General features: G+C 56.2%; 1 protein-coding gene and 3 gene segments (V, D, J or C); all 4 read right to left on the minus strand.

Annotated features, from left to right (window-relative positions):
- Positions 1-528: 528 nt before the first annotated feature.
- LOC119696469 lies at positions 529-4,042 on the minus strand. The gene is made up of 6 exons (XM_038126199.1): positions 3,967-4,042; positions 3,490-3,668; positions 2,836-2,927; positions 2,147-2,239; positions 1,153-1,444; positions 529-669 (listed from the first exon to the last, which is right to left on the minus strand). Exons 1-6 carry the CDS (start codon positions 4,022-4,024, stop codon positions 529-531), a joined length of 855 nt encoding a protein of 284 aa, XP_037982127.1. The 5' UTR covers positions 4,025-4,042.
- Positions 4,043-7,450: 3,408 nt separating this feature from the next.
- LOC119696485 lies at positions 7,451-10,270 on the minus strand. The segment is given in 3 exon segments: positions 7,451-7,770; positions 9,631-9,778; positions 10,116-10,270. Coding segments are annotated over 3 exon segments (270 nt in total).
- A 95-nt stretch (positions 10,271-10,365) lies between these two features.
- LOC119696484 lies at positions 10,366-16,364 on the minus strand. The segment is given in 4 exon segments: positions 10,366-11,170; positions 13,825-13,917; positions 15,767-15,914; positions 16,210-16,364. Coding segments are annotated over 4 exon segments (327 nt in total).
- A 5,684-nt stretch (positions 16,365-22,048) lies between these two features.
- On the minus strand, positions 22,049-22,698 carry LOC119696470 (the record flags this gene model as incomplete). The annotated part of the segment is given in 2 exon segments: positions 22,049-22,193; positions 22,321-22,698. Coding segments are annotated over 2 exon segments (523 nt in total), but the record flags the coding sequence as incomplete, so codon positions are not given.
- Positions 22,699-27,153: the final 4,455 nt, after the last annotated feature.

Below are 27,153 nucleotides of genomic sequence, written 5' to 3' on the forward strand. Positions count from 1 at the left end.
CCTGGCCCTGGCTCTGCTCAGCTGCTGCTCCCACAATGGGATGCCTCAGGATCTCAGCTCAGCTTGGCCAGGGCACCCCCAAACCAAAGTGCTCCTCACCCTGCTCCCTGCACTCTGGCCCTGCACCCCACTGGCTCCCCAGTGATGACACTTCTCCTGCTGCCTCTTCCTGTGAAAGCCCTCCCGGAGCCCTGCCCAGCAGCAAAGGCAACCCAGGACTCCGCAGGCGCTTTGCATGTTCCACTTAGGAAGGGGACCAAGGAAGGCTGAGTGGGGCTGGAGCCAGGCAGTCACCAGGCTGACCGCATGACAGAAAACCCTGAACCTCTTCTACAGAGTAGAACGTTGCAATTGGGACTCAGGAGATGGAAAGCCTCAGTGCTGGAAAAGGAGCTCTTGATGACAGACCAGGATCACTGGTGCTGCGTGGGGATGGCACCTGATTTCTTAGGAACAGCCCTGAACCCCTTTGGAATTCACCATCTCCAAATTTCGTGGGAGCTGAGCCAGAGCCGAGCTGGTTTTTTGTTAAAGCCCAGCTGGGTTTCCCGTCCCCGTGTGAAACGCACACAAGTACCGGACAGAGTCGTGGGGCTGCAGGGTCAGCAGGGAGAGGTAAACCTCGGACCGGGAATTGTCCCGGGACATCTTGGCCCGACCTTGCACTGACTGGTCAAAATAAAGAACTCTCGGATCATAACCAATAAAGGACACCCACTCGAGGCTGCCTCGGGTGCCTGACGGTACCAATCAATTCCATGACTCCTAAACGGGTATCCGGAGCCGCGGCAGGAGAGAGTGACGGAGTCCCCGGGGCGCTCGCAGCCCTCCGCCGGCCTCCTGCAGCCTCGGCTGTGCCCCGAGCCCTGCGGAGGGAGAGCGCAGGGAATCGGGCAGGGCGCGACCGCGGCCCGAGGGCGCTGTCCCGGTGTCCCGGGCCGGCACAGCCCCAGCCGCCAGCCCCGGCACACAGCCCCTGGCCCTGAGTCTGCCCCGGCCTTCGCCCGTGTTCCCTGCCCTCCCTCTGCTCCTGTGCTTTGCCCAGCCCCTGCCCTTGTCCCGTCCCTGCCCCTGCCCCTGTCGCTGCCTGTCGCTGTCGCTGTCGCTCGTTGCCCCGGGCCGGGCTCGCTGCCCTCCCCGCCCGGCTCTCACCTGCCGGCCACAGGGCCAAGGCCAAGGCCAGCAGCCGCGGCCCCGGCGCGGCCACCATCGCTGCCGGCCCCGGCCCCGCGGCAGCCGCACAGGAGCCGAGCGGAGCCGCGCTCGGGCCGCTCCCGCCCGGCCCCGCCTCGCCGGGGCAGCGCCGGCGCCTCTGCCCGCCCCGACACACCCGCCCCGGCCCCGGCGCCGCAGGGCATGGGGGCACTCAGGAGAACGGCGGCTCGGCGAGGGCACGCTGGCGGCTGCATCGGCAGAGGAGCAGAGGCGCCCCGGGAGATGAAGGCTGATGTCCCGGGGCTACCAGCGCGCCTCCTTCGCTCTCCTGCTTTCTTCCTCTGGGAGCCCTTTCAAAGGTGTTGGCGCCTCAGTACTTCTAAGAAAACCCTGCCAAAATGTTAAATACTGCAACAGTAGAGAACATCATCGGGGTGGGGATCTGTGCGTCTTTTGTGTCCTGAGGAGAGTCCCCTCTGAGGCTGTGACCTTGTGGGGTTTCCAGCATCACCCCAAATGTAATATTTCCGAACTTCCTATCACCTTCCCTGGCATGTTAATAAAACGCTTCTGTGTTCTGAGAGTTTCATGCAATACCTTCCCGCTTTAAAGAGATCCAGGGCCCCCTGGGGCAAAACATCCTGCATCAGGGAGGCTCTTCAGGAGTTCAAGTAAGGGGAATAATCTGGAGAAAGGAGCCTCTCAACAACCTTGAATGATCATGGTGTTTTGGGGAGGTACCGAGGACTGCTGGAGGAAAGCAAATGTCACTACCTGCAAGAAGGAAAGAAAGAGGACCCAGAGAGCTTCCCTCAAACCCTGAGAGGCTGATGGAGCACCTAATCCTGGGAAATAATTTTCAGGCACATGAAGCACAAGAATGTTTGCAGGACTCGCCAAGGAGAACGCACACTCGACAGAGCTGATAATGAACTTTCATGCTGAAATGATTTGCTTTGTAGATGAGAGGAGAGCAGGGTGCATTGTTTACCTTGCCTTCAGGAAGGCTTTCAAACACTGTCCTTCCAAAAAGGTCCTCCTGTGAGAAGCTGATGAAGTCTCAGCTGAGGGAGTAGATGGTGATCTGGACAGAACAGTGGACAGACAGAGGATCCTGAAGGCTTGTGGTCAGTGGCATGAGGTCTAGTTGGAAGTCAGCGTCTAGCAAGGCACCCCTAGGGGCAGTGTTTGGTCTCTTTTAGCATCTTTAGCCATCTTTAGGAAATAAAAATGAACCCCAGCAAATTCCTTAATGAAACAAGAGTAGTACGGGGGACTGCTCCACAGCAGGGGTTGTGCTGCCACCCAGAGGGACCTCAGCAGGCTGGAGAAATGGAACCTGAGGCAGCTCAAAAAGCTCTACTAATTTTCAGTGGGATAAAGGTAATTTATTTTTGTTTACTGTACTGCTGATGGCACAGGCAGGAGATGTTTTAGCTGTTGCTCAGTAGTGCTGACAGAACATCAAGGCCTTCTCTGATTTGCATACTGCCCCAACAGTGGGTAGGCTCAGGATGGACAGGATGCTGAGAGGAGAAACAGCGAGGACAGGTGATGCCAAATTAGCAAAGGATTATTTAATACAACAATACATCATTTTCAGAAATAAGACTCAGAGAAAGGAGGAGGAAAGGGGCTTTTTTGGGAGTTATGGCATATGGCACCACAGTGCAGCCTCACAGTGTGAGGATAACCAAGCACCAGTGCAGGTAGTCCAGGCCCCCTGTGGAGTCTCCACGCTTGGAGAAACTCACAAACAGTTTGGTTGTGGCCTGAGGGGAGCGGAGCCTGTCGAGAAGCCAGGCTAGAGCAGGTTGATTCTGAAGGAGCCATATGACAAGTGTAGGAATTGACCCCCTTCCCACTGGCCCTGTGCCTTTCAGACAGAAGAGGGAGAGAAATCCGGAATGCAGGATTGAAGGCAAATCTGGGATGAAGTGAAGCTTCAGCAGGGCCAAGGTGTTTCAATGCTTTTGGATATCGTTGTCACTCCAATCCTACTCTGCTTTAATTTGGCAGAATACTGGAATCCTGGCAGTGAGCAGTTAAAGCCAGGAACACCTGCCTTTGATGGGACTCCTTGGGAACACACCTGAGACCCAACAACTCCAGGCTCCTGGTGGCTCTGACCTTCCCTACATCTAACACACCCCATGCCAGGCCCCAGCAGGTTTGTGTTACAGCTCAGCTGGTTTCCTGTCTCTGTGTGAATGGCACAGAAGTAGCGGGCAGAGTCGCTGCGTTGCAGAGCCCCCAAAACCAGAGATGACTGAGACCGGGAATTGTCCCGTGAGACTGTGGCCCGACCCTTCACTGCTGCTCCGTACTTCTTTACACTGCCCGAGTAGTTGATGAGAGACACCCGCCCTGGGATGCCTCCGGGGGACTGACGGTACCATAAATTCCATGTATGCCAAAGTTGAATCCGGAGCCGTGGCAGGAGAGAGTGACGGAGTCCCCGGGCGCTCGCAGCCCTCCGCCGGCCTCCTGCAGCCTCGGCTGTGCCCCGAGCCCTGCGCAGGGAGAGCGCAGGAATCGGGCAGGGCGCGACCGCGGCCCGAGGGCGCTGTCCCGGTGTCCCGGTGTCCCCGGGCCGGCACAGCCCCAGCCGCCAGCCCCGGCCCTCAGCCCCTGGCCCTGAGTCTGCCCCGGCCTTTGCCCGTGTTCCCTGCCCTCCCTCTGCTCCTGTGCTTTGCCCAGCCCCTCTGCCCTTGTCCTGTCCCTGCCCCTGCCCCTGTCCCGTGCCTGTCGCTGTCGCTGTCGCTCGTTGCCCCGGGCCGGGCTCGCTGCCCTCCCCGCCCGGGCTCTCACCTGCCGGCCACAGGGCCATGGCCAAGGCCAGCAGCCGCGGCCCCGGCGCGGCCACCATCGCTGCCGGCCCCGGCCCCGCGGCAGCCGCACAGGAGCCGAGCGGAGCCGCGCTCGGGCCGCTCCCGCCCGGCCCCGCCTCGCCGGGGCAGCGCCGGCGCCTCTGCCCGCCCCGACACACCCGCCCCGGGCCCCGGCGCCGCGCCCGCCAAGCCGCGCTGCGCGCTCGGACAGCGCCTTCTGCCACAGGGACCCGGGGCCAGCGCCCCCAGGAATTCGCCCTCGTAGCGCACAAGGTCACCGGGATCCGGGGCTGCCGCGGGCTGAAGGCTGCCCGCAGCTGAGGGAGGGCATGGCTCCTCGCTTCCTCCGCACTGCTGGGGCCACGCTCGAGTACTGGCGACACATCTTGACTCCCCACTTTGCCGCGTCAATTGTTTTTCACCTGAGCACGGACACAATGATGCTGACCACACTATCGTGAAGGGAATTTATTCTTTTATACTTTAGCTAAGCACACGGCTCTGCCCCTCACCTAGTCCATGGCACATTATGCTGCACAGAAAAGCAGCTCAGATCTAATAAGCAGCTCTTGCTCACATAATCCCTGAGTGCTTCTCCTGTGCTGGATCCCTACACCCTGGTGTCGTGCAGGTGCTGCATACGAGTGATGCAGGGAAAGTTCATTCCTGAAACTCTGGCCCCATGCAGGGGCTGGAATTTCTCCAGAATTCTGACTGATTCCACTACTGCACATGGTTCAATGTCTGGTTTCATTCAAGTTTAAATCATCTACTGATTTTCTCTTGTTATGGGCTATTCAGACCTGGGAAGAGCTGCCTGGAGGTGGCTGACCAGGACAAACCAGCCCTGTGGTCAGAGCTCCCACTCTCAGGCACTGTTCCTTCTTGTATACAGGAGAATATTGCAGTTAGCTCTTCACTTTCACAGCTTTGTCACTGAGAACTTCCAGAAATAACTTGTGCTACAGGAGTGTTGAGGAAAACCCGGTGTCCTCTCCAGGATGCAAGTTACAAAGCTGAAAAGGAACAGGGAAACCTGCAAATGATACAAAAGAAATTTGAGGAGGGTAAATGAGAGGCACACAGAGCAATGAGAGAGCGATTCATCATGGGTTTGTTTTCTGTATTTCTGTTGTTTGCTGTATCTGTGGTGTGTGTTTCTTCTGTCAGAACCTAGGGTGTGGTGCTGTTCTGTAAGGCTGCAGACACAGGGACAGGCCCCCAAGCTCTCTCCTAAAGGCACTCAGACCTGATGCTGTTCTCTCTGGAGAGCCAGAATGAGCATAAGGAAAGGGGAGCAGAAGAGGAGCCAGCTCTGTGGCTCCTCTGTGCCAATGGGATGTCAGGAATTGATTTTTGATGTTGTTTGGTTTTTGTCTCTTGGTTTTGCCATGATTTCTCAACTCTGTTCCTGTCAAAACAGACATTTTCTCACCCAGCCTTTTGTTTCTCTGCTCCGTGGCAGTGAGGGGGACTGAGTGAGCAGCTGGGTGGGGCCGAGCTGCCTGGTGGGGTCAGGGGCAGGAGGTGCCCACAGCCTTGTCCTGTTCAGTCCTGAATGTCCTCAAGAATGCAACTCACAGAGTCTCCAGGTATTTCCACACACTGTCAGATCCCTCTCTACATTTTCTTCTCCACACTAAACCAAGCCAGATCTCCCAGGATCTCCTTGTATGTCAGCTGTTCCCTCCCTTGTGTTCATGGCCCCTTCACTGCATTTCCTCCCCTCGGTGCATGTCCTTCCAAGGCTTGGGAGCCCAGCAGGGGACACACTGGTCCCCAGCCCCAGCAGTGCTGAGCTGAAGAGGATTCCTCCCCAGGGAGCAAGGAGTCAGGTCAACATGCCAGGAGGCTGCACGGACAAACGAGGCTGGGAAAAGGTGGGCCCACTGCTGAATGGGATGGGCAGCAGGTGACAGAGGATATGGGACAGGGCTGAGGCCCTGAATGCTTTATTCACCTCAGGCTTCAGCAGCCAGATCAGCCTTCAGGAATTTCATTTCCCACAGGCCAGGAGGAGAGGATGGAGCACACAATATCTACTCCTGCAGGAAACATGGAACTGAGCTGTTCTCTAGTCCATTCAAATAGATGTTGTCCAGAAGCTTTCCAGGGAAGTCACTGCTTTGAGCACAACTAAGTGTAGAATACACAACATCCACCTTCTTCTCATCCACCAAGACTCTTTGCCTCACTGTAGAGCACTGTAAACGTGGCTACTCAAGATTCCACTTCCCAAATCTGTGCTGAGTGTCCATGAGGTAGGGGGCTGGGAGGTGCTCCAGGTGCCAGAGCAGAGATTCCCCTGATGTGCACGGTGATTCCCCTGATGGTGCAGTGACGTCAGGGGATGGTGGAGCAGATATTGACCCTACAGTGCAAAGAGATCCCACACAGAAGCAACGGGACATGTCCTGAGCAGCTCTGAGACTCCACGCAGAGCTCATGTTGGAGCTGGTTTCTGACAGGAGCTGTGGCCTTATGAAGAAGTAGCCCATGTCATACCAGCTTCTCTGGGAGAACCTGCAGGGGTCCACAAGGAAGCAGTCTATTCCTGAAGGACTGCAAGGCGAACTACAGACTCACACTGCAGGAGTTTATGAAGAACTGCAGTCAATGCAAATAAAAAGAAAGATGAAAACTTTTTAAATAAATGTCTCCTGTGGCGTGGACTCCTCACTCTGGAGAAGGAGAAGGGGCGTGAGAAGGAAGAAGTGACAGAGAAAAGGGGATATGAACAGATGGTTGCATTCCCCATTCCTGTGCAATGATTGGGTAGATGAGAGGGTTTTAGATGTGTCCTTTTTTTCCTCATGATCCTACTCTGATTTGATTCTCAAAAAACTGAATTCATTTTTCCAAGTCCATGTAATTCCCCATGGTGGCACTCCTGCAATATGTCCATGTCCTTATGTCAACCAACAAACCTCCACTGCATGATTTTCCTCCTGTCTAACAGAGGAGTAGGGGACACTGAGACAGCAGCTGGCTGAGCCCCTGGAGGACACCCAAAGTCAACTCACTCCTCCTCAACTCCTCCTTCCTGCTCAGGTGCTCTGTAGCAGCCAGCCTGTAGGGCAATGTCACCCCTGCTGATCTGGCTATCCTAAACAGCCTGGCTGCACCCACCACAGCCCTCTGGAAGCTCCAGCAACACATCCCCAACATCCCATGGCTCTGCAGCCAAGGCACCGAGGAGAAATGGGGCCGTGCTGGACAGGAGCCCAGGCAACGGGCACTAAACCTGCACTTCCCCTAACTGCAGCCTCTGCAGCTCCCAGCACACATCCTCCTGCACCATCAATGGGACCAGCCCTTCCAGCAGCCTCCCTGCAGAGCCTTCTAGTGCCACCAAGGCACAGGGATGTTTGCTGCACCTGCCATTGCCCTGACAAGAGCCCTGGGGAGCAGCTGCCAGAAAGAAATGCTGACAGATCTGTCCTCCCCATCTGCTGGTTTTTGGTTCACTCTGCTGCACAGCTGCTCCAGGGTGTGTCTGCTCTACAGTAATACGTAGCTGCATCCCCTTGCTCTGCTGCCAGGAGCTGCAGTGTGTAGCTGTTCTTGAAACTCTCCAGTCTTGCCTCAAAGCGATCTTTAAAACCTTCATATGTAGAACCATCTGTGGAAATCCATTCCTTGCCCTGTGGGCCCTGACGGTACCAGTACATGTAGTAGTTGCTCATAGCATGTCCCTTCATGCTGCAGTGGAAGGTGACTTCATTTCCCTCTTGCACGGTCACTCCCCTGGGTTGCTGCTCCAAGGTCACCTGGCCAGTGACTGCTGCAGAGAGCAAGAACAAGCCACAGTCACTCTGAGATTCAGCAAAGGTGAGGGCAATGCTGGAGAGGCTTTGGACTGGCACTGCACCTGTGGGAGGACAAAATCCTCCTCTTTTGAAGCCAGCTGACACAGATGGGCAGAGCTGGTGGCAGCTAGCACGGCTCACAAGGAAGGACACACCACATTTCCCTCCATCCTTTTCCCAGTCAGACAGGAAGCTTTTTCTTATTTTCCCTAAAGAAGCAGGAACGATTTACACCACGGGGGAATAAATCCCTTTGTCCTTGCCAAGACAGGATGGTGAGGAGCCCATTCTGCGGTCCCTGAAGCTGCTCTGGGTGAGCAGAGCAGAGACAAAGGGCTGTCCCAGGCAGTGGGGCTCGTGCCCTGTGCTGCCATGCCCCAGCTGCTCTGTGCCAGAGGGGCTGCAGTGCCCCAGGAGCAGTGTCCAGTGCCAGGGCAAAGCGCTGGGCCCCAAGATGGGAGTGCAGCAGGGAGGTGCCCTGCGTGTGCCCAGGCTGCAGAGGAGGCAGCTGGCATGCAGGTGCCGAGCCCAGAGGCACAAGAGGAGCAGGGCTGCTCTCCCCGTGCTCCACAGGCATGGGCTGGGCAGCTCGAGCCGGGCCACAGCTGCGGCTGCAAGCGCTCAGCACAGCTCCCCAGAGCCCTGCAGAGCCCAGGGCCACGCTCAGCTCTTGGGGCCATCAGCCCTTGCCCTCACTTACCTACAATGGGCAAGAAGCCCACGCACAGGGCACTCCACATGGCCAGGCCCGCTCTGAGGGGCCTCTCTGCACCTTCTGGGTGCCTGCACAACAGCTCTGCCCACACCTGCCCTGCCTGGGGCTCTGGCACTGCTCTCAGCCCCACTCCCTGCTGGTCCCTCCCTCTGCCTATGACAACACTGAGGGGGAGAGGTGGGGCACCAGGAGCAGAGCTTGAAGCTCCTGGTGCCCTCCTGGGTGTCTCTCACCCTCGGTGCTGCAGTAACAGACCATTTGTTGGGCAGGAAACGCTGTGGCTGGCTAAAGGTGACATGTTTCTGAGGGGCCAGCCCTGGCCTTTCTCTCAGGGAATCTCGCAGGGTGCTGCTGGGACTTTAGAGCTGACCAGGGAGGCTGTCAGCTTGTCCTTCCCCTGCCCCCCTGGCCCTGGCTCTGCTCAGCTGCTGCTCCCACATGGGATGCCCCAGGATCTCAGCTCAGCTTGGCCAGGGCACCCCCAAACCAAAGTGCTCCTCACCCTGCTCCCTGCACTCTGGCCCTGCACCCCACTGGCTCCCCAGTGATGACACTTCTCCTGCTGCCTCTTCCTGTGAAAGCCCTCCCGGAGCCCTGCCCAGCAGCAAAGGCAACCCAGGACTCCGCAGGCACTTTGCATGTTCCACTTAGGAAGGGGACCAAGGAAGGCTGAGTGGGGCTGGAGCCAGGCAGTCACCAGGCTGACCGCATGACAGAAAGACCTTGAACCTCTTCTACAGAGTAGAACGTTGCAATTGGGCTCAGGAGATGGAAAGCCTCAGTGCTGGAAAAGGAGCTCTTGATGACAGACCAGGATCACTGGTGCTGCGTTGGGATGGCACCTGATTTCTTAGGAACAGCCCTGAACCCCTTTGGAATTCACCATCTCCAAATTTCGTGGGTGCTGGGCCAGAGCCGAGCTGGTTTTTGTTAAAGCCCAGCTGGGTTTCCCGTCCCCGTGTGAAACGCACACAAGTACCGGGCAGAGTCGCGGGGCTGCAGGGTCAGCAGGGAGATGTAAGCCTCGGACCGGGAATTGTCCCGGGACATCTTGGCCCGACCTTGCACTGACTGGTCAAAATAAAGAACTCTCGGATCATAACCAATAAAGGACACCCACTCGAGGCTGCCTCCGAGTGCCTGACGGTACCAATAAATCCCATGACTCCTAAACGGGTATCCGGAGCCGCGGCAGGAGAGGGTGACGGAGTCCCCGGGCGCTCGCAGCCCTCCGCCGGCCTCCTGCAGCCTCGGCTGTGCCCCGAGCCCTGCGGAGGGAGAGCGCAGGAATCGGGCAGGGCGCGACCGCGGCCCGAGGGCGCTGTCCCGGTGTCCCGCTGCCCCCGGGCCGGCACAGCCCCAGCCGCCAGCCCCGGCCCACAGCCCCCTGGCCCTGAGTCTGCCCCGGCCTTTGCCCGTGTTCCCTGCCCTCCCTCTGCTCCTGTGCTTTGCCCAGCCCCTGCCCTTGTCCCGTCCCTGCCCCTGCCCCTGTCCCTGTCCCTGTCCCTGTCCCTGTCCCTGCCCCTGCCCCTGTCCGTGCCTGTCGCTGTCGCTGTCGCTCGTTGCCCCGGGCCGGGCTCGCTGCCCTCCCCGCCCGGCTCTCACCTGCCGGCCACAGGGCCAAGGCCAAGGCCAGCAGCCGCGGCCCCGGCGCGGCCACCATCGCTGCCGGCCCCGGCCCCGCGGCAGCCGCACAGGAGCCGAGCGGAGCCGCGCTCGGGCCGCTCCCGCCCGGCCCCGCCTCGCCGGGGCAGCGCCGGCGCCTCTGCCCGCCCCGACACACCCGCCCCCGGGCCCCGGCGCCGCGCCCGCCAAGCCGCGCTGCGCGCTCGGACAGCGCCTTCTGCCACAGGGACCCGGGGCCAGCGCCCCCAGGAATTCGCCCTCGTAGCGCACAAGGTCACCGGGATCCGGGGCTGCCGCGGGCTGAAGGCTGCCCGCAGCTGAGGGAGGGCATGGCTCCTCGCTCCTCCGCACTGCTGGGGCCACGCTCGAGTACTGGCGACACATCTTGACTCCCCACTTTGCCGCGTCAATTGTTTTTCACCTGAGCACGGACACAATGATGCTGACCATACTATCGTGAAGGGAATTTATTCTTTTATACTTTAGCTAAGCACACGGCTCTGCCCTCACCTAGTCCATGGCACATTATGCTGCACAGAAAAGCAGCTCAGATCTAATAAGCAGCTCTTGCTCACATAATCCCTGAGTGCTTCTCCTGTGCTGGATCCCTACACCCTGGTGTCGTGCAGGTGCTGCATACGAGTGATGCAGGAAAGTTCATTCCTTGAAACTCTGGCCCCATGCAGGGGCTGGAATTTCTCCAGAATTCTGACTGATTCCACTACTGCACATGGTTCAATGTCTGGTTTCATTCAAGTTTAAATCATCTACTGATTTTCTCTTGTTATGGGCTATTCAGACCTGGGAAGAGCTGCCTGGAGGTGGCTGACCAGGACAAACCAGCCCTGTGGTCAGAGCTCCCACTCTCAGGCACTGTTCCTTCTTGTATACAGGAGAATATTGCAGTTAGCTCTTCACTTTCACAGCTTTGTCACTGAGAACTTCCAGAAATAACTTGTGCTACAGGAGTGTTGAGGAAAACCCGGTGTCCTCTCCAGGATGCAAGTTACAAAGCTGAAAAGGAACAGGGAAACCTGCAAATGATACAAAAGAAATTTGAGGAGGGTAAATGAGAGGCACACAGAGCAATGAGAGAGCGATTCATCATGGGTTTGTTTTCTGTATTTCTGTTGTTTGCTGTATCTGTGGTGTGTGTTCTTCTGTCAGAACCTAGGGTGTGGTGCTGTTCTGTAAGGCTGCAGACACAGGGACAGGCCCCCAAGCTCTCTCCTAAAGGCACTCAGACCTGATGCTGTTCTCTCTGGAGAGCCAGAACGAGCATAAGGAAAGGGGAGCAGAAGAGGAGCCAGCTCTGTGGCTCCTCTGTGCCAATGGGATGTCAGGAATTGATTTTTGATGTTGTTTGGTTTTTGTCTCTTGGTTTTGCCATGATTTCTCAACTCTGTTCCTGTCAAAACAGACATTTTCTCACCCAGCCATTTGTTTCTCTGCTCCGTGGCAGTGAGGGGGACTGAGTGAGCAGCTGGGAGGGGCCGAGCTGCCTGGTGGGGTCAGGGGCAGGAGGTGCCCACAGCCTTGTCCTGTTCAGTCCTGAATGTCCTCAAGAATGCAACTCACAGAGTCTCCAGGTATTTCCACACACTGTCAGATCCCTCTCTACATTTTCTTCTCCACACTAAACCAAGCCAGATCTCCCAGGCTCTCCTTGTATGTCAGCTGTTCCCTCCCTTGTGTTCATGGCCCTTCACTACATTTCCTCCCCTCGGTGCATGTCCTTCCCAGGCTTGGGAGCCCAGCAGGGGACACACTGGTCCCCAGCCCCAGCAGTGCTGAGCTGAAGAGGATTCCTCCCCAGGGAGCAAGGAGTCAGGTCAACATGCCAGGAGGCTGCACGGACAAACGAGGCTGGGAAAAGGTGGGCCCACTGCTGAATGGGATGGGCAGCAGGTGACAGAGGATATGGGACAGGGCTGAGGCCCTGAATGCTTTATTCACCTCAGCCTTCAGCAGCCAGATCAGCCTTCAGGAATTTCATTTCCCAGAGATCAGGAGGAGAGGATGGAGCACACAATATCTACTCCTGCAGGAAACATGTAACAGCTGTTCTCTAGTCCATTCAAATAGATGTTGTCCAGAAGCTTTCCAGGGAAGTCACTGCTTTGAGCACAACTAAGTGTAGAATACACAACATCCACCTTCTTCTCATCCACCAAGACTCTTTGCCTCACTCTAGAGCACTGTAAACGTGGCTACTCAAGATTCCCACTTCCCAAATCTGTGCTGAGTGTCCATGAGGTAGGGGGCTGGGAGGTGCTCCAGGTGCCAGAGCAGAGATTTCCCTGATGTGCACGGTGATTCCCCTGATGGTGCAGTGACGTCAGGGGATGGTGGAGCAGATATTGACCCTACAGTGCAAAGAGATCCCCACACAGAAGCAACGGGACATGTCCTGAGCAGCTCTGAGTCTCCACGCAGAGCTCATGTTGGAGCTGGTTTCTGACAGGAGCTGTGGCCTTATGCAGAAGTAGCCCGTGTCATACCAGCTTCTCTGGGAGAACCTGCAGGGGTCCACAAGGAAGCAGTCTATTCCTGAGGGACTGCAAGGTGAACTACAGACTCACACTGCAGGAGTTTATGAAGAACTGCAGTCAATGCAAATAAAAAGAAAGATGAAAACTTTTTAAATAAATGTCTCCTGTGGCGTGGACTCCTCACTCTGGAGAAGGAGAAGGGCGTGAGAAGGAAGAAGTGACAGAGAAAAGGGGATATGAACAGATGGTTGCATTCCCCATTCCTGTGCAATGATTGGGTAGATGAGAGGGTTTTAGATGTGTCCTTTTTTTTCCTCATGATCCTACTCTGATTTGATTCACAAAAACTGAATTCATTTTTCCAAGTCCATGTATTTCCCCATGGTGGCACTCCTGCAATATGTCCATGTCCTTATGTCAACCAACAAACCTCCATTGCATGATTTTCCTGCTGTCTAACAGAGGAGTAGGGACACTGAGACAGCAGCTTGCTGAGCCCCTGGAGGACACCCACAGTCAACACACCACACCTCAACTCCTCCTTCCTGCTCAGGTGCTCTGTAGCAGCCAGCCTGTAGAGCAATGTCACCCCTGCTGATCTGGCTTTCCTAAACAGCCTGGCTGCACCCACCACAGCCCTCTGGAAGCTCCAGCAACACATCCCCAACATCCCATGGCTCGGCAGCCAAGGCACCAAGGAGAAATGGGGCCGTGCTGGACAGGAGCCCAGGCAACGGGCACTAAACCTGCACTTCCCCAAACTGCAGCCTCTGCAGCTCCCAGCACACATCCTCCTGCACCATCAATGGGACCAGCCCTTCCAGCAGCCTCCCTGCAGAGCCTTCTAGTGCCACCAAGGCACAGGGATGTTTGCTGCACCTGCCATTGCCTGACAAGAGCCCTGGGGAGCAGCTGCCAGAAACAAATGCTGACAGATCTGTCCTCCCCATCTGCTGGTTTTTGGTTCACTCTGCTGCAGGGCTGCTCCAGGGTGGTTCTTGCTCCACAGTAATACGTAGCTGCATCGCCTTGCTCTGCTGCCAGGAGCTGCAGTGTGAAGATGTTCTGGAAGCTCTCCAGTCTTCCCTTAAAGCGACCTTGGAAACCACCATATATATAACCCTCCCAGGAAATCCATTCCAGAGAGCCCCGTGGGCCCTGACGGTACCAGTACATGTAGTAGTCGCTCATATCACCTCCGTTCATGCTGCACTGCAAGGTGGCTTCTTTTCCCTCTTGCACGGTCACTCCCCTGGGTTGCTGCTCCAAGGCCACCTGGCCAGTGACTGCTGCAGAGAGCAAGAACAAGCCACAGTCACTCTGAGATTCAGCAAAGGTAAGGACAATGCTGCTGGGGCTTTGAACTGGCACTGCACCTGTGAGAGGACAAAATCCTCCTCCTTGAAGCCAGCTGACACAGATGGGCAGAGCTGGTGGCAGCTAGCAAGGCTCACAAGGAAGGACACACCACATTTCCCTCCACCCAGTCAGACAGGAAGCCTTTCCTGATTTTCCCCAAAGAAGCAGGAAGGATTTGCACCACGGGGGAATAAATCCCTTTGTCCTTGCCAAGACAGGATGGTGAGGAGCCCACTCTGCTGTCCCTGAAGCTGCTCTGGGTGAGCAGAGCAGAGACAAAGGGCTGTCCCAGGCAGCGGGGCTCGTGCCCTGTGCTGCCATGCCCCAGCTGCTCTGTGCCAGAGGGGCCGCAGTGCCCCAGGAGCAGTGTCCAGTGCCAGGGCAAAGCGCTGGGCCCCAAGATGGGAGTGCAGCAGGGAGGTGCCCTGCGTGTGCCCAGGCTGCAGAGGAGGCAGCTGGCATGCAGGTGCCGAGCCCAGAGGCACAAGAGGAGCAGGGCTGCTCTCCCCGTGCTCCACAGGCATGGCTGGGCAGCTCGAGCCGGGCCACAGCTGCGGCTGCAAGCGCTCAGCACAGCTCCCCAGAGCCCTGCAGAGCCCAGGGCCACGCTCAGCTCCTGGGGCCATCAGCCCTTGCCCTCACTTACCTACAATGGGCAAGAAGCCCACGCACAGGGCACTCCACATGGCCAGGCCCGCTCTGAGGGGCCTCTCTGCACCTTCTGGGTGCCTGCACAACAGCTCTGCCCACACCTGCCCTGCCTGGGGCTCTGGCACTGCTCTCAGCCTCTCTCCCTGCTGGTCCCTCCCTCTGCCTATGACAACACTGAGCGGGAGAGGTGGGGCACCAGGAGCAGAGCTTGAAGCTCCTGGTGCCCTCCTGGGTGTCTCTCACCCTGGGTGGTGCAGTAACAGACCATTTGTTGGGCAGGAAACGCTGTGGCGGGCTAAAGGTGACATGTTTCTGAGGGGCCAGCCCTGGCCTTTCTCTCAGGGAGTCTCGCAGGGTGCTGCTGGGACTTTAGAGCTGACCAGGGAGGCTGTCAGCTTGTCCTTCCCCTGGCCCCCTGGCCCTGGCTCTGCTGAGCTGCTGCTCCCACATGGGATGCCCCAGGATCTCAGCTCAGCTTGGCCAGGGCCCCCAAACCAAAGTGCTCCTCACCCTGCTCCCTGCACTCTGGCCCTGCACCCCACTGGCTCCCCAGTGATGACACTTCTCCTGCTGCCTCTTCCTGTCAAAGCCCTCCCGGAGCCCTGCCCAGCAGCAAAGGCAACCCAGGACTCTGCAGGCACTTTGCATGTTCCACTTAGGAAGGGGACCAAGGAAGGCTGAGTGGGGCTGGAGCCAGGCAGTCACCAGGCTGACCGCATGACAGAAAACCCTGAACCTCTTCTACAGAGTAGAACGTTGCAATTGGGACTCAGGAGATGGAAAGCCTCAGTGCTGGAAAAGGAGCTCTTGATGACAGACCAGGATCACTGGTGCTGCGTGGGGATGGCACCTGATTTCTTAGGAACAGCCCTGAACCCCTTTGGAATTCACCATCTCCAAATTTCGTGGGTGCTGGGCCAGAGCCGAGCTGGTTTTTGTTAAAGCCCAGCTGGGTTTCCCGTCCCCGTGTGAAACGCACACAAGTACCGGACAGAGTCGCGGGGCTGCAGGGTCAGCAGGGAGAGGTAAACCTCGGACCGGGAATTGTCCCGGGACATCTTGGCCCGACCTTGCACTGACTGGTCAAAATAAAGAACTCTCGGATCATAACCAATAAAGGACACCCACTCGAGGCTGCCTCCGAGTGCCTGACGGTACCAATAAATCCCATGACTCCTAAACGGGTATCCGGAGCCGCGGCAGGAGAGGGTGACGGAGTCCCCGGGCGCTCGCAGCCCTCCGCCGGCCTCCTGCAGCCTCGGCTGTGCCCCGAGCCCTGCGGAGGGAGAGCGCAGGAATCGGGCAGGGCGCGACCGCGGCCCGAGGGCGCTGTCCCGGTGTCCCGGCGCCCCCGGGCCGGCACAGCCCCAGCCGCCAGCCCCGGCCCACAGACCCTGGCCCTGAGTCTGCCCCGGCCTTTGCCCGTGTTCCCTGCCCTCCCTCTGCTCCTGTGCTTTGCCCAGCCCCTGCCCTTGTCCCTGCCCCTGTCCCTGCCCCTGTCGCTGCCTGTCGCTGTCGCTGTCGCTCGTTGCCCCGGGCCGGGCTCGCTGCCCTCCCCGCCCGGCTCTCACCTGCCGGCCACAGGGCCAAGGCCAAGGCCAGCAGCCGCGGCCCCGGCGCGGCCACCATCGCTGCCGGCCCCGGCCCCGCGGCAGCCGCACAGGAGCCGAGCGGAGCCGCGCTCGGGCCGCTCCCGCCCGGCCCCGCCTCGCCGGGGCAGCGCCGGCGCCTCTGCCCGCCCCGACACACCCGCCCCGGGCCCCGGCGCCGCGGCCCCTCCGGGCGGGACAGGGGCGGTTTTTTTGTGAGCAAATTGTGGAAACGACTCCCTCCACTCCCACCCCCTTGTCCTACGCTGCTTCCCTCCTCACCGCAGGGCTCCCCACAATCCCTGCATCATTCTTCTTCCCACGTCGTGCAACCAAATCTTGCCGGTTTTCCCTGCTGGGCTGTGCGGCTGTCCTGTGGACGACTAGTGACAGCGGGCTGTGTCTGCTGTGACTTCCACTTAGGGGAAACAGGAGAGGAACAGTGGGACATGGTGGTAGGGAGATGCTGGGGCTGTACAGACCTGCCTGAGGTCTCAGGAACAAAACCTCCTTGTCATCCTTCCTAGGGTGGGAAATAGTCCTGGAAACATTAGAGTCTGCAAATCAGAACTGCTGTGGATTCACAAACCCCAACTTTCCCCATATTTTCCTGCCTGTATCCTTGTTGTCCCTGTCTGACCCACCTTCACGCCATGCTATGCTGCAGTCAGGGTCCTGTTACTCCTTTGGCATTCATCTGACGTGTGAACCTAAAAGCTGAGGGCTGATAAAGGGAAACCAGTCAGATTTCCAGGGCACCCTCGGTGTCTTTTTCTGTTGTCATAGGCAAGACACAAGAAGGTGTCCCTCAGGTGCCAGCAGTATGGCAATGCCCAGTGTGCTGCAGGTAAGGTTTCCCTATGGGAAAACCTCTTGTGAGCAGCAGGACCACTGTGGCTCCAGGAGTTCTCCTTGTAGAACAGTCCAAGCTGAGTTCTACTTTGGACCTAGGATGCCTAAACCAACCTGCCTTTGAGTTTCCAACTCTACCTAACAGTGAGCCCAATCCAGAGGAAACTCTCATCACGATCATCATCTTCATTTCTGTCCTCAATCAGTTTTCATTAGCTGATGATCTCAAGGCACTGCATTGAATATGCAGAACCTCTTGCCTCATGGGCCGCAGTGCTGTTGGTTGCTTAAGTATTTCATAGTTTTAGTAGCTTTGCTCTTCATTAGTATTTTTCCAAGAAGCAGATTTCATGCTGGCTGGGGTGTGGGAGGATCTGATCATTTAACCAGCTGCAGCACAGAGAAGGTTACCCTGCCCAGTGCTGAAGGCATTAAGGTAAAAGCTGCTTTTTGTCTTCTTTGGCTGCTCTGCAAAGAGGAGCAAGATGAGGGTCTGTGGTCCATTGGGTTTTTGTGTCAAGGGCTAGGGCTGGCCAGGAGCAAAGCAGAGACGTGGATGCCCTGGCTCTGCCCACAGCCTGGCCAAGGTTTTGGACAGATGCCTCAGCAGCACTGGATTCTGCAGTGTCAGCTCCCTGGAAGTGCAGGTAAGGATTGACACTGCAATTGGATGTTATGTCCAGATATGTTGATTGCTTTCTTGAGGGATGTTCTGTATGAGCAAATAAGAAAAATCATGTTTCAGCTCATCTGCAAAGAGTCCCATGGTCCTGCCTTTCTGAGTCACTGCTCTGAATACCTCTGTGTAGATGGAGACTTTGAGAAAAATAGGCAGGAGTTGGGATGGGAGAAGTTGGAAAGACTGATCTAAGGACAGGATCATTTCAGGCATGAAAGCACAGCAGAGGCTGGAGGATGGAGAGCCTCACCCCTCCTGTGCTGTTGGTGACACAGATTTTGTACGAACGGAAATTTGCCTTAGCTTAAGGTGGAGCCTCAGAGCGCAGTAATAAATCGCAGTGTCCTGAGGAGAGACTCCTGCTATTTCCAAGGGGGCTGTGTTATTTCTGTAGACCACCACAGAGAATCGGCCACTGCGGTACTTGTCATCCCCCGTGGTTTTATGTGCTTGCAGGAGAAATGTCAGAGTGCTTCCCGGGAACTGGCGGTACCAGAAAAAATTCAGATTGGTGTCACTCCCCTTAGTGGGGGACTGGCAAGGAAGAACCACTTGCTGTCCAACTTTGACTAGCACCTCAGAGAAGAATTGCTCCGGGGGATCACCTCCAACAAGACCTGCAACACAGGCATAAATGTGTCTGCAGAGGAGTTTACTTCCTTCTGTCCCTTGCTGTGTGTTTAAAACTACCCCAATCTTTGCTGTCTTTCCAAAGAAATGGGAAGTTCAGATATCTACATCCATCCCCATTCCATATTTCTCCCTGACCTCATGATGTTGTTTGTAGACACCTCTAAATAACTTACTAAAAACCATGAGAGACAACAGGAAGGACACGAATACACCCACCTGACTGGATTAGCAGGACACACGCTGGCACAGCCATGGTGAAGATCATTTTTCCCAGCTCAGGATTCCTTTTCCTTCGCGAGACTCAGCACACGGCAGAACACCCTTGGCAGCACAATGAAAAGGCACCACCCCGCAGAGAGAGTGCAGTGCGTGTGTGCCACAGTCACACCTCTGTGGTGTGGAGACCTGGAATGAGGCTCATACACCTTGTGCCTTTTCTTGTCTCCACAGCAGAGAGTGGACAGCCTCAGTGGCTTCCTGTACTTTTCCTTGGGCTTCCTTCTCAGTTGACAGCATTTGCTGTGCGAGGTAACATCGCTGCCTCGCTGCAGAGTGTGTCTGCTCTTGTGTGCTCCTTGGTGGTGGGCAGGCTTCTGAAAGCACAACGGCTCCTCAGAGCGTCCTCAGAGCATTCAGGGCTCTGGGAAACACAGGTGCCATGTTCTTTTCAAAGAGTTTTGGGTTTCTCTTCATTTAGCCTCTGATATTTTGAGAGCAGTTGTTCAGAGTTTCTCCACACATGACGACTCAGGAGACAAGGGAGGAAGTTGATTGGTGGGGAAAGGGTGTTTTAATGGTGAACACACAAATTTCTAAAATGGGGTGATGGAGTCCTGGCTCCAATGGGTTGGCTTAGTGCTGGCTGGGGGAGAGCAAACTGAGGGCATGGTGAGGAGGAGGAATCTGCAGCCGCAGTGCAGTTCTATACCTGTGCAAGGTGTAAGGGCAGGACTTGGAGCTTTCCAGCCACTATTGGCACAGTGAAAAAGAAAGGGACTGAGATGGGGACAGAGACAGGAGGCAAAAACCCTGGTGTGTGGATCTGGTGAGCAGAGAAGTGCCAAAGAGCAGCTACTGAGCAGCACCTCTCTCCCTCTCCAGCCTCCTGGCAAATCCCGAGCTTTTGCTCTTTCTCATTTTGGTGCATACTCTGACTAAAATAGAGAGGGAGATCTTCACTGCTGGGCATCTGATTCTGCAGCAATGTGCTTTTTATCAGCCAAGGCTGCAAGGTGAGGGTGGCCCTGTGAATCGAAGACCCTCAGCTGAAATCTACCCAGGTGGTGAACATCCTGTGGCCAAAGCAGCCACTGTTCTTCAAGGACCCAGTGATGCCCATGTCTTGGTTTGAAAGCCAGGTGTCTGCTAAGGAAGGCAGGAGCCTCCCCTGAAATAGAAAATGAAAAGCCCCTCCCTCCAAATTGTTATAAATTTGAAATTAAGGGGCTCTCAGGCAAAAATATAGGAGCAGGAATAACAGTTCTTTACTAGGGAAAAAATAAAATAAACAATGCAGTAAATCAAAACAACAGTGACAGAGTCAGAACACAACCTGACACCCTGTGGGTCAGGGTGCTGGCAGCAGTGCCATTGGAATTGTGGCTGCAGCCCTCCTGGAGTGTCAGGGGTGGTTCTGTTGGAGCAGGGATCCTGGAGAAGGGTGGAGTCTTCCTCTGAAGATCCAATGGAAAAGGCAGCTGTTCCTCTGGGAACACAGTGGAAAGGCTGTGCTGCTGTCCCAGAATCTCAGATTGTATCCAGCTAGCAATGTTTGGCTCTTCCCCTGGGCACAGCATCTCCCAGTGGGATGATGGAATTTTATCAGCCATGCAGGGACACTCACTGGCCATGAACACAAGAGATCTCCCTGGATGATTGGTTGTGGAAAAGATATGGAAAACTGCCCAATGAACAGCAGATACTTGCCCCACCTGTAACAGATGGCAAATAGAATACACATTGCTCGGCAATCTAGGACAGCCCAGAAGGTGCCCAGGCTCACTGCTCCCTGGTGAGCCACAGGACCAGTGATTTCAGTGCAAGGTGCAGATGTGTGTGACAGACTGCCCAGCCAATGTGAGCACTTTGAAAGCTCCAGTGGGAAGGAGCTGGTGCCTGTGGGAGGGCAGTAAGGTACTCATGTTTCCCCCTTTGGACACAAGGCCAGTGTCCTGCAGCTGGGGAGGAGCAGCCACATGCCCCCAGCATGTGCTGGGAACGGCCCAGTTGTTAAGCAGATTGGCAGAAAATAGCCTGGGGGGTTCTGCTGGATACCATGCTGACAGTGAGTCAGTAATGCTCCCTGCCTCCAAGAAGGAACTCAGAAGGCAGACCCCATCCTTGTGTATTCTCTTGTACTGCACTTGGGACAAGAGCTGTGTCTTGTGCTGTTGAGGATCAGAGAGAAGACTTCCAGCCATGGGCATGCACTCCAAATATTCTCAGAGCGAATTAAGCTAAGAATCTAAACTGTTATGAGGACATCCTTGTTGGGGCCTGAAAGCAGCAGGAAAACTGAGCTTTGCAGGTGCAGCATGGAGGTGGCTGAAGATCCAGGAGGTTGCATATCAGCGCCTCTGCTGTGGCAGGTCTCTGCCAGGTTTGATCTGTTCAGCTGCACTGAATCTCCTGGTCCTGGCTGCTTTGTGGAGCTTGTGGGCAGAGCAGCAGGGGCAGTCCCTGCTGTGAGCAGCAGTTCCCTCGTGAGGAGGGACACACAAACACACACGTCCCTCATGCAGAAATCTGGAACATGGCAAACTGTGCCCTCACCTGGGGACACCCTGGGGGCAGCCCCATCAGGGATGCTGGAGCATTCTGGAGAAGGGCAAGGCCCCAGGTGGGCTAAGGGTGTTGTTTGAAGACTGCACAGAGGGGAGGTGAATTGGGAGCTTTGAAGAAAACTTTGTATTCAAGGAGTCAGTGGTCATGGGTGATACATTTCTACTCTGTTGGGCCTTGCACTGAAGATTTGGGAAGCCCCACAGTGCCCTGTGCCAGCCTGTGCATGGGCATCATGGCAGAAATAACCTTACAGCATGTAAGGAGAAAATGTGTGTGTGTTTGTTTGTTTGTTTGTGGTTTTTTGTTACACAGAATATAAGGTACCAGGGTGGGGGAGGGAAGCAGAAGCTCTTTCTGTTTGGGGTCTGTGAGAGTATCTTTGGAAAATCCACCAGGGTCCGCATAATGCAGTATGAATGAAGGATTCCTAGCATCTGAAAGAATGCAAGGTTTCATCCCCATCTATACTCCTGGTTTTATTCTGTGTTACTAATAGAGCCCCTTTATAAAGAAATTTGCTGCCAGACCTTTGTTTCTGAGATGAGGGAGGGACCCTGCACCCCCTCTTGCTCCATGACATCTCCCTGATACAGAACAGGAACTGACAAAACAAGCCAGCAGAATTTTCCTGATACAGTGTGCAATGGGATAAAGTCAAACGCAGGAACTGGCCACTTCTTGCCAACAGGGCACTAAGACCCCAAAAGAGTGGCCCAGACTGACATCATTTGCCTATTCTGGACTTGTCCAGCAGGTGATTTGAGTCCTCTGCCACACTGATGTGTTTCGATCCAGAAATGCTTGGGCCTCTCATCTTGTCACATTAAAAATATTAAAAAAAAAAAATCTTCAAACAGAAAGCCAAACCCCATATCAGCTGGAATGTTTTGCATTCAAGATGAATTTTTCAGGGAATGATCTCCTCCACAAGGCGCTGGCACCGGTGCAGGTGCCGATGTCAGCGTTGGTGCCGCTGTTGGCGTTGCTGCTGGTGCCGGTGCCGGTCCCGGTCCGATTGCTAGTGACAGTGTCGGTGCCGGTGTCAGCGCAGGGGCCGGTGCCGGTCCCATTGCCGGTGCCGGTGCCGGCAGCCCGGGAGGAGCGGGGCGAGGCGGCCCCGGCGGGCGGAGCGGAGCGGCCCCTGCTGGCCCCGCCCGCGGCGGTTCGTGCCCGGCCGCAGCCCCGGCTCCTCTGCCCGTGGCCCCCAGCGCGCAGGAATACACGGCCGCGTCCCCGCGCCGGGGCACAGCCAGCCACAGCGCGCTCCAGCGCCGATCTGCCGACACCCACAGCGTTCCTGCAATGCCCGGCAGGTCTTTGGTCTCTTTCATAATGACTGCCAGGAATTCGGGTCCTCGGCCCGGGAGCAGACGGTACCACTGGATCCAATCGTTGGTATTGATTTTTGGATGTGAGCAGGTGATGTCGATGCCGGTGCCCTCGGTGGTCTCCAGGAATGGCTCCTGCTGGACCTGGGCTCTGGCCACAGCCTCTGCCATGGAGAAAAGAAGAATTAGTTTCTTTTACAGACAATGCCATGCAAGGGGAGATGGGAGATGACGACACAGCAGAGCAAACTTGGATTTGTTCGACTAATGAAATATGGAGACATGACTTCTCTGAGAGTATCTGATTGAGGGTAAGGACCTATGAGAGATGTTTTGAAGGGGAATAGGGGAATCAGAAAGAAATGTCAAAAATAGACTGGCTTAGAGGGATGGATGGATGGATGGATGGATGGATGGATGGATGGATGGATGGATGGATGGATAAAAGGATGGATAAAAGGATGGATGGATGAAAGGATGGATAAAAGGATGGATAAAAGGATGGATGGATGGATGGATGGATGGATGGATGGATGGATGGATGGATGGATGGGTGGATGGAGGGATGGATTAGTGGGTGGAAAATGGAGTAACATAGACAAACTCGCTAGGAAGGATTTCACTGAGACAAAAAAAAACAAAAAAAACCCAAAAAAAACAACCAACAACCAAACATTTTGACGGCTGAGGAGGGGACAGAAAGCAAACAAGAACTGAGAAGGAGAAGGAGGGAAAGACATGAATCTTCTAGCGAGCGGGGTCTGACACAGCCCCCCGACCACCCCCACTGCTGCTTTCCCCGCGCACCGAGCAGCAGCGCGGCCAGCGCCGGCAGCCCCGCGGCCCGAGCCCGCCGCACGGCGCCGCTCCGCCGGCCGAGCCTCGCCGTGCCCCCGAGCCCCGGCTCTGCTGCGGCCGTGCCGCCTCCTCTGGGCCGCCGCCAGCTCCGCCCCGGGGCTCAGCCCCGCCTCTCACGGCACCGGCACAACCAGCGACACGAGGACCTTGGGCACGGCCGGGGACAAGGGACAGCCGCGTCCCGTCGCACACAGCAGCGGCACCGCGCGGGAAGCGGATCCGCCCTGCGCACACCTGCAGCGGGCAGCTGCCGGCCCCAGCCGGCTGCACTCGGGCTGCTTGTGAGCCTGGGCAGCTGCTGCTCTGGGCTGGGCAGGGCCAGGGGCAGTGCTCGCTGGCCCTGCCACGGTCGGGACATTCCCTCCCGATCAGGGACAGACACGGACAGACTCAGATACACGAATGCTTGGCACACCCGTGTGCACTCATACAGAAATTTGTGCTTCTCACGTGTCCATGCAAACGGGGCTGCTCCAGGCGCTCCCAAGGCAGGAACACAGCAAGGAGCGATAGCAGCTCTTGGCTTTGCTAAAGACCCGCGGTGCCAGAAGCAGCAGGGCAGGAGCATTGTGTGGAAGGACAAGGTCTCAGTCAAGCCCAGGGCAAAGCTTTTGTTGTGCACAAAGTGGAGATGACTCAAAATAGACCAGCACACCTTCCTGAGGGCAATAGTAGCAGCTCAGGCTCACCCATGGCGAGACAAACAGACCTGAACATCAGCATGAGCTGGGAGGAGAGAGACAGACAAGACTGGGGGGTGTCATCCAGCACAACTGCCCACGAGCGTCCCATTTAGGATGGCTGGAGCTTCTTCCTGAGAATGGTAAAATCAGAGGCACCCTGGCTGACACATCACTCTCCTGTTGTGCATGCGTCCAGCACTGCAGCTGAGTCTTCTGCCTTCTCTGCTGCCTTCCTGCCCAATAGATCCTGGTGCCTTTCCTGCCAATGCTCAGAAGAAGCCTTCTGTTTGGAACGGGCATGGTCCTGTGAGATACAAAGCTGTGTTTCGTGTCAGGTACACACAGGCAGCCTGTGTGCTTGTGATTGTGATATGTATAGAAACTGATCATGGGACAATTAAAGGATGAATTCCAAAAAAATAACTGAGGGAGTAAAGCATGGAAGAAGGCCTTTGAACTCATCCTTTGTTTGTAATTAACCTTTATAGCATCTGAATTAAAGCTTTAAGGATGTTGCTGCTGGACAGGAACTTTCTGCACATAGCTAAGCATTAAACAGCTTTGCAATAATAACCTTTTGAAGTATAATTTTAGAATATTGCTTGTAGTAAGGAGCTTTGAAAATATAAGTTTAGAATATATGTAAAGGAAATATGCTTATCTCAACACCTTAACAAAACAGTAAAAAGCAGCTTGAGAAAGGAAGATGAACATCAACCCAAGGATTGATGGCTTCGACCAAGGGAAGCTGGAAATCACTGTTATCAGATTTATAGTCTTTGCAACTAAAAGGTGGGCCCACACCTGGAGTCTGGACCACACCAGCTGGCAGACCTCTTTCTTCTTTCGGAAGTCAGACCCCACCATCTGGGAATACTCCTTTTTGGGGTACATCCTGAGAAAAACTAACTCACAATAGTGAACAGAATTGTGACGTAAAAATTGGGAATAGAAACTGCTGAAAAAAGCTTATGTGCACCCCTATAAATATCTGTACGCCCCAACCATCAGTGTGCAGCTGGAGGGAAAACTTCCCCCACTGTACCCAGCGCTGTTTTGCTCATACTTTACCACATTAATTAATAATTTGATTGCTGCTTGAACATTGGCCTAGTCAAGCTTCTTATTTATAACACATAGAATATACTGTAGCACTCTACAAAAACCAAGTGGTTCTCTTGAATAAAACCATTTTTTACTCTTTCTGCAGTACTGCCTCCCGCCTGTTCCTGCGTGACCCCTCACAGCCCTTCATAGCCCCTCACAACCCCGCACAGTCCCTCTCAGCCCCTCACGGCCCCTCAAGGCCCCTCACAGCTCATGGCCCCTCAGAGTCCCTCACAACCCCTCACAGTTCCCCATAACCCCTCACAGCCTGTTACAGCTCTCACGGCCCCTCATGGACCCTCAAAAATGCTCATTGCCCCTCAAAGCCCCTCACAGTTCCCCATGACCCCTCACAGCCCCTCACAGCCTGTCACAGCTCATCGGCGCCGGCCCGGCCCGGCCGGGGCTCCCGGGCAGGAGCCGCAGCCTCCTGCTGTCAGCTGAGGGTGAGTAAAACAGTGCTGAAAAAAGCGCTGGAAGCCGATCCTTTCTTCCTCGGAGGGCTGGCTCAGGGCAGCACAGGCACGCCCTGAGGAGTCACGGCTCTGTGTGGGTGCGTGTTGCTCTAGTGCAGAAGTGAGCTGCAAAAAGCCCTTGGGAGCCGAGGCAGCAGCAGCTGGGAAGGGGCCGGCGCTGCTGCTGCTGCTGCCCGGGAGCCCCGGCCGGGCCGGGCTGGCGCTCACTGCGCTGCGGCTGCTGCTGCTGCCAGAGCCGGGCGGGACTCGGGGACAGGGAACGGGCACCGGGGGACAGCAAAGGCCTGGGGGCTGCAGGGATGGTGGCGCTCGGCCAGCGCCAGCACAGAGCTTCAGCCCGCAATGAACCCAGAGGGAAACGCTGGGGACGGGCTCCATTTCAGCCTTTCTTTGCTCGTTGCTGGCAAGGGACTGAAATGAAAGGAGAAGAAGCAGAGCCCGACCCCTCCTCCTTTGGGAGGAGCCCCGCGCCTGGGGCTGAGAGGGGCCATGAGGGAGTGAGAGGGGCAATGAGGGGCAATGAGGGTCTTTGAGGGTCCATGAGGGGCGCTGAGCTGTGAGGGTTCATGGGGAACTGTGAGTGGCTGTGAGAGGCCATGAGGGGCTGTGAGGGGCCATGGGGAACTGTAAGGGGCTGTGAGGGGCAATGAGCGTTTTTGAGGGTCCATGAGGGGCCGTGAGAGCTGTAACAGGCTGTGAGGGTTCATGGGGAACTGTGAGGGATTGTGAGGGACTCTGAGGGGCCATGAGCTGTGAGGGGCCTTGAGGGGCTGAGAGGGACTGTGTGGGGTTGTGAGGGGCTATGAAGGGCTGTGAGGGGTCACTCTCGTGCCGAGAATGACGCAGGAACAGGCGGGAGGCAGTATTGCAGAAAGAGTAAAAGAAGGTTTTATTCAAGAGAACCACATGGTTTTTTGTAGAGTGCTGCAATATATTCTATTGGATTGGCTAGTTAAGAAAAACACCTTCTTCATACACTGTCCTTGAGAAGAACAGAAAGACGAAGTAGAAAAACGCCATCTGCAGATTGCTTTTACGTAACAAGTTATAACATCCTTACAACTCCCTAAAAATTCTCCCACGCTGCTGTGAGAAACGCTTGCTGTTTCGCTCTCTCTGTCCCACGGCATCCACAGTGAGGGGCTGTGAGGGGCCTTGGGGAACTGTGAGGGGCTGAGAGGGGCCTGTGAGGGGCCATGAAGGGCTCTGAGGGGCCATGAGGGGCCATGTGGAACGTGAGAGAGCCATGAGGGGCTGTGAGGGGCCATGAGCTGTGAGAGGCCATGAGAGGCCGTACAGGGCCATGAGGGGCCATGTGGAACCGTGAGGGAGCCATGACAGGCATTGAGGGGCTGTGAGGGAGCCATGAGGGGCTGTGAGGGGCCATGAGGGGCGATAAGCTGTGAGAGGCCGGGAGGGGCCTGTACAGGGCTGTGAGGGGCCATGTGGAACTGTGAGGGAGCCATGAGGGGCTGTGAGGGGCCATGAGGGGCTGTGAGGGGCTGTGGGAGGCCAGGCACCTCATG

This window comes from Motacilla alba, unplaced genomic scaffold (genome assembly GCF_015832195.1).
Source record: "Motacilla alba alba isolate MOTALB_02 unplaced genomic scaffold, Motacilla_alba_V1.0_pri HiC_scaffold_31, whole genome shotgun sequence".
Classification (NCBI taxonomy): domain Eukaryota; kingdom Metazoa; phylum Chordata; class Aves; order Passeriformes; family Motacillidae; genus Motacilla; species Motacilla alba.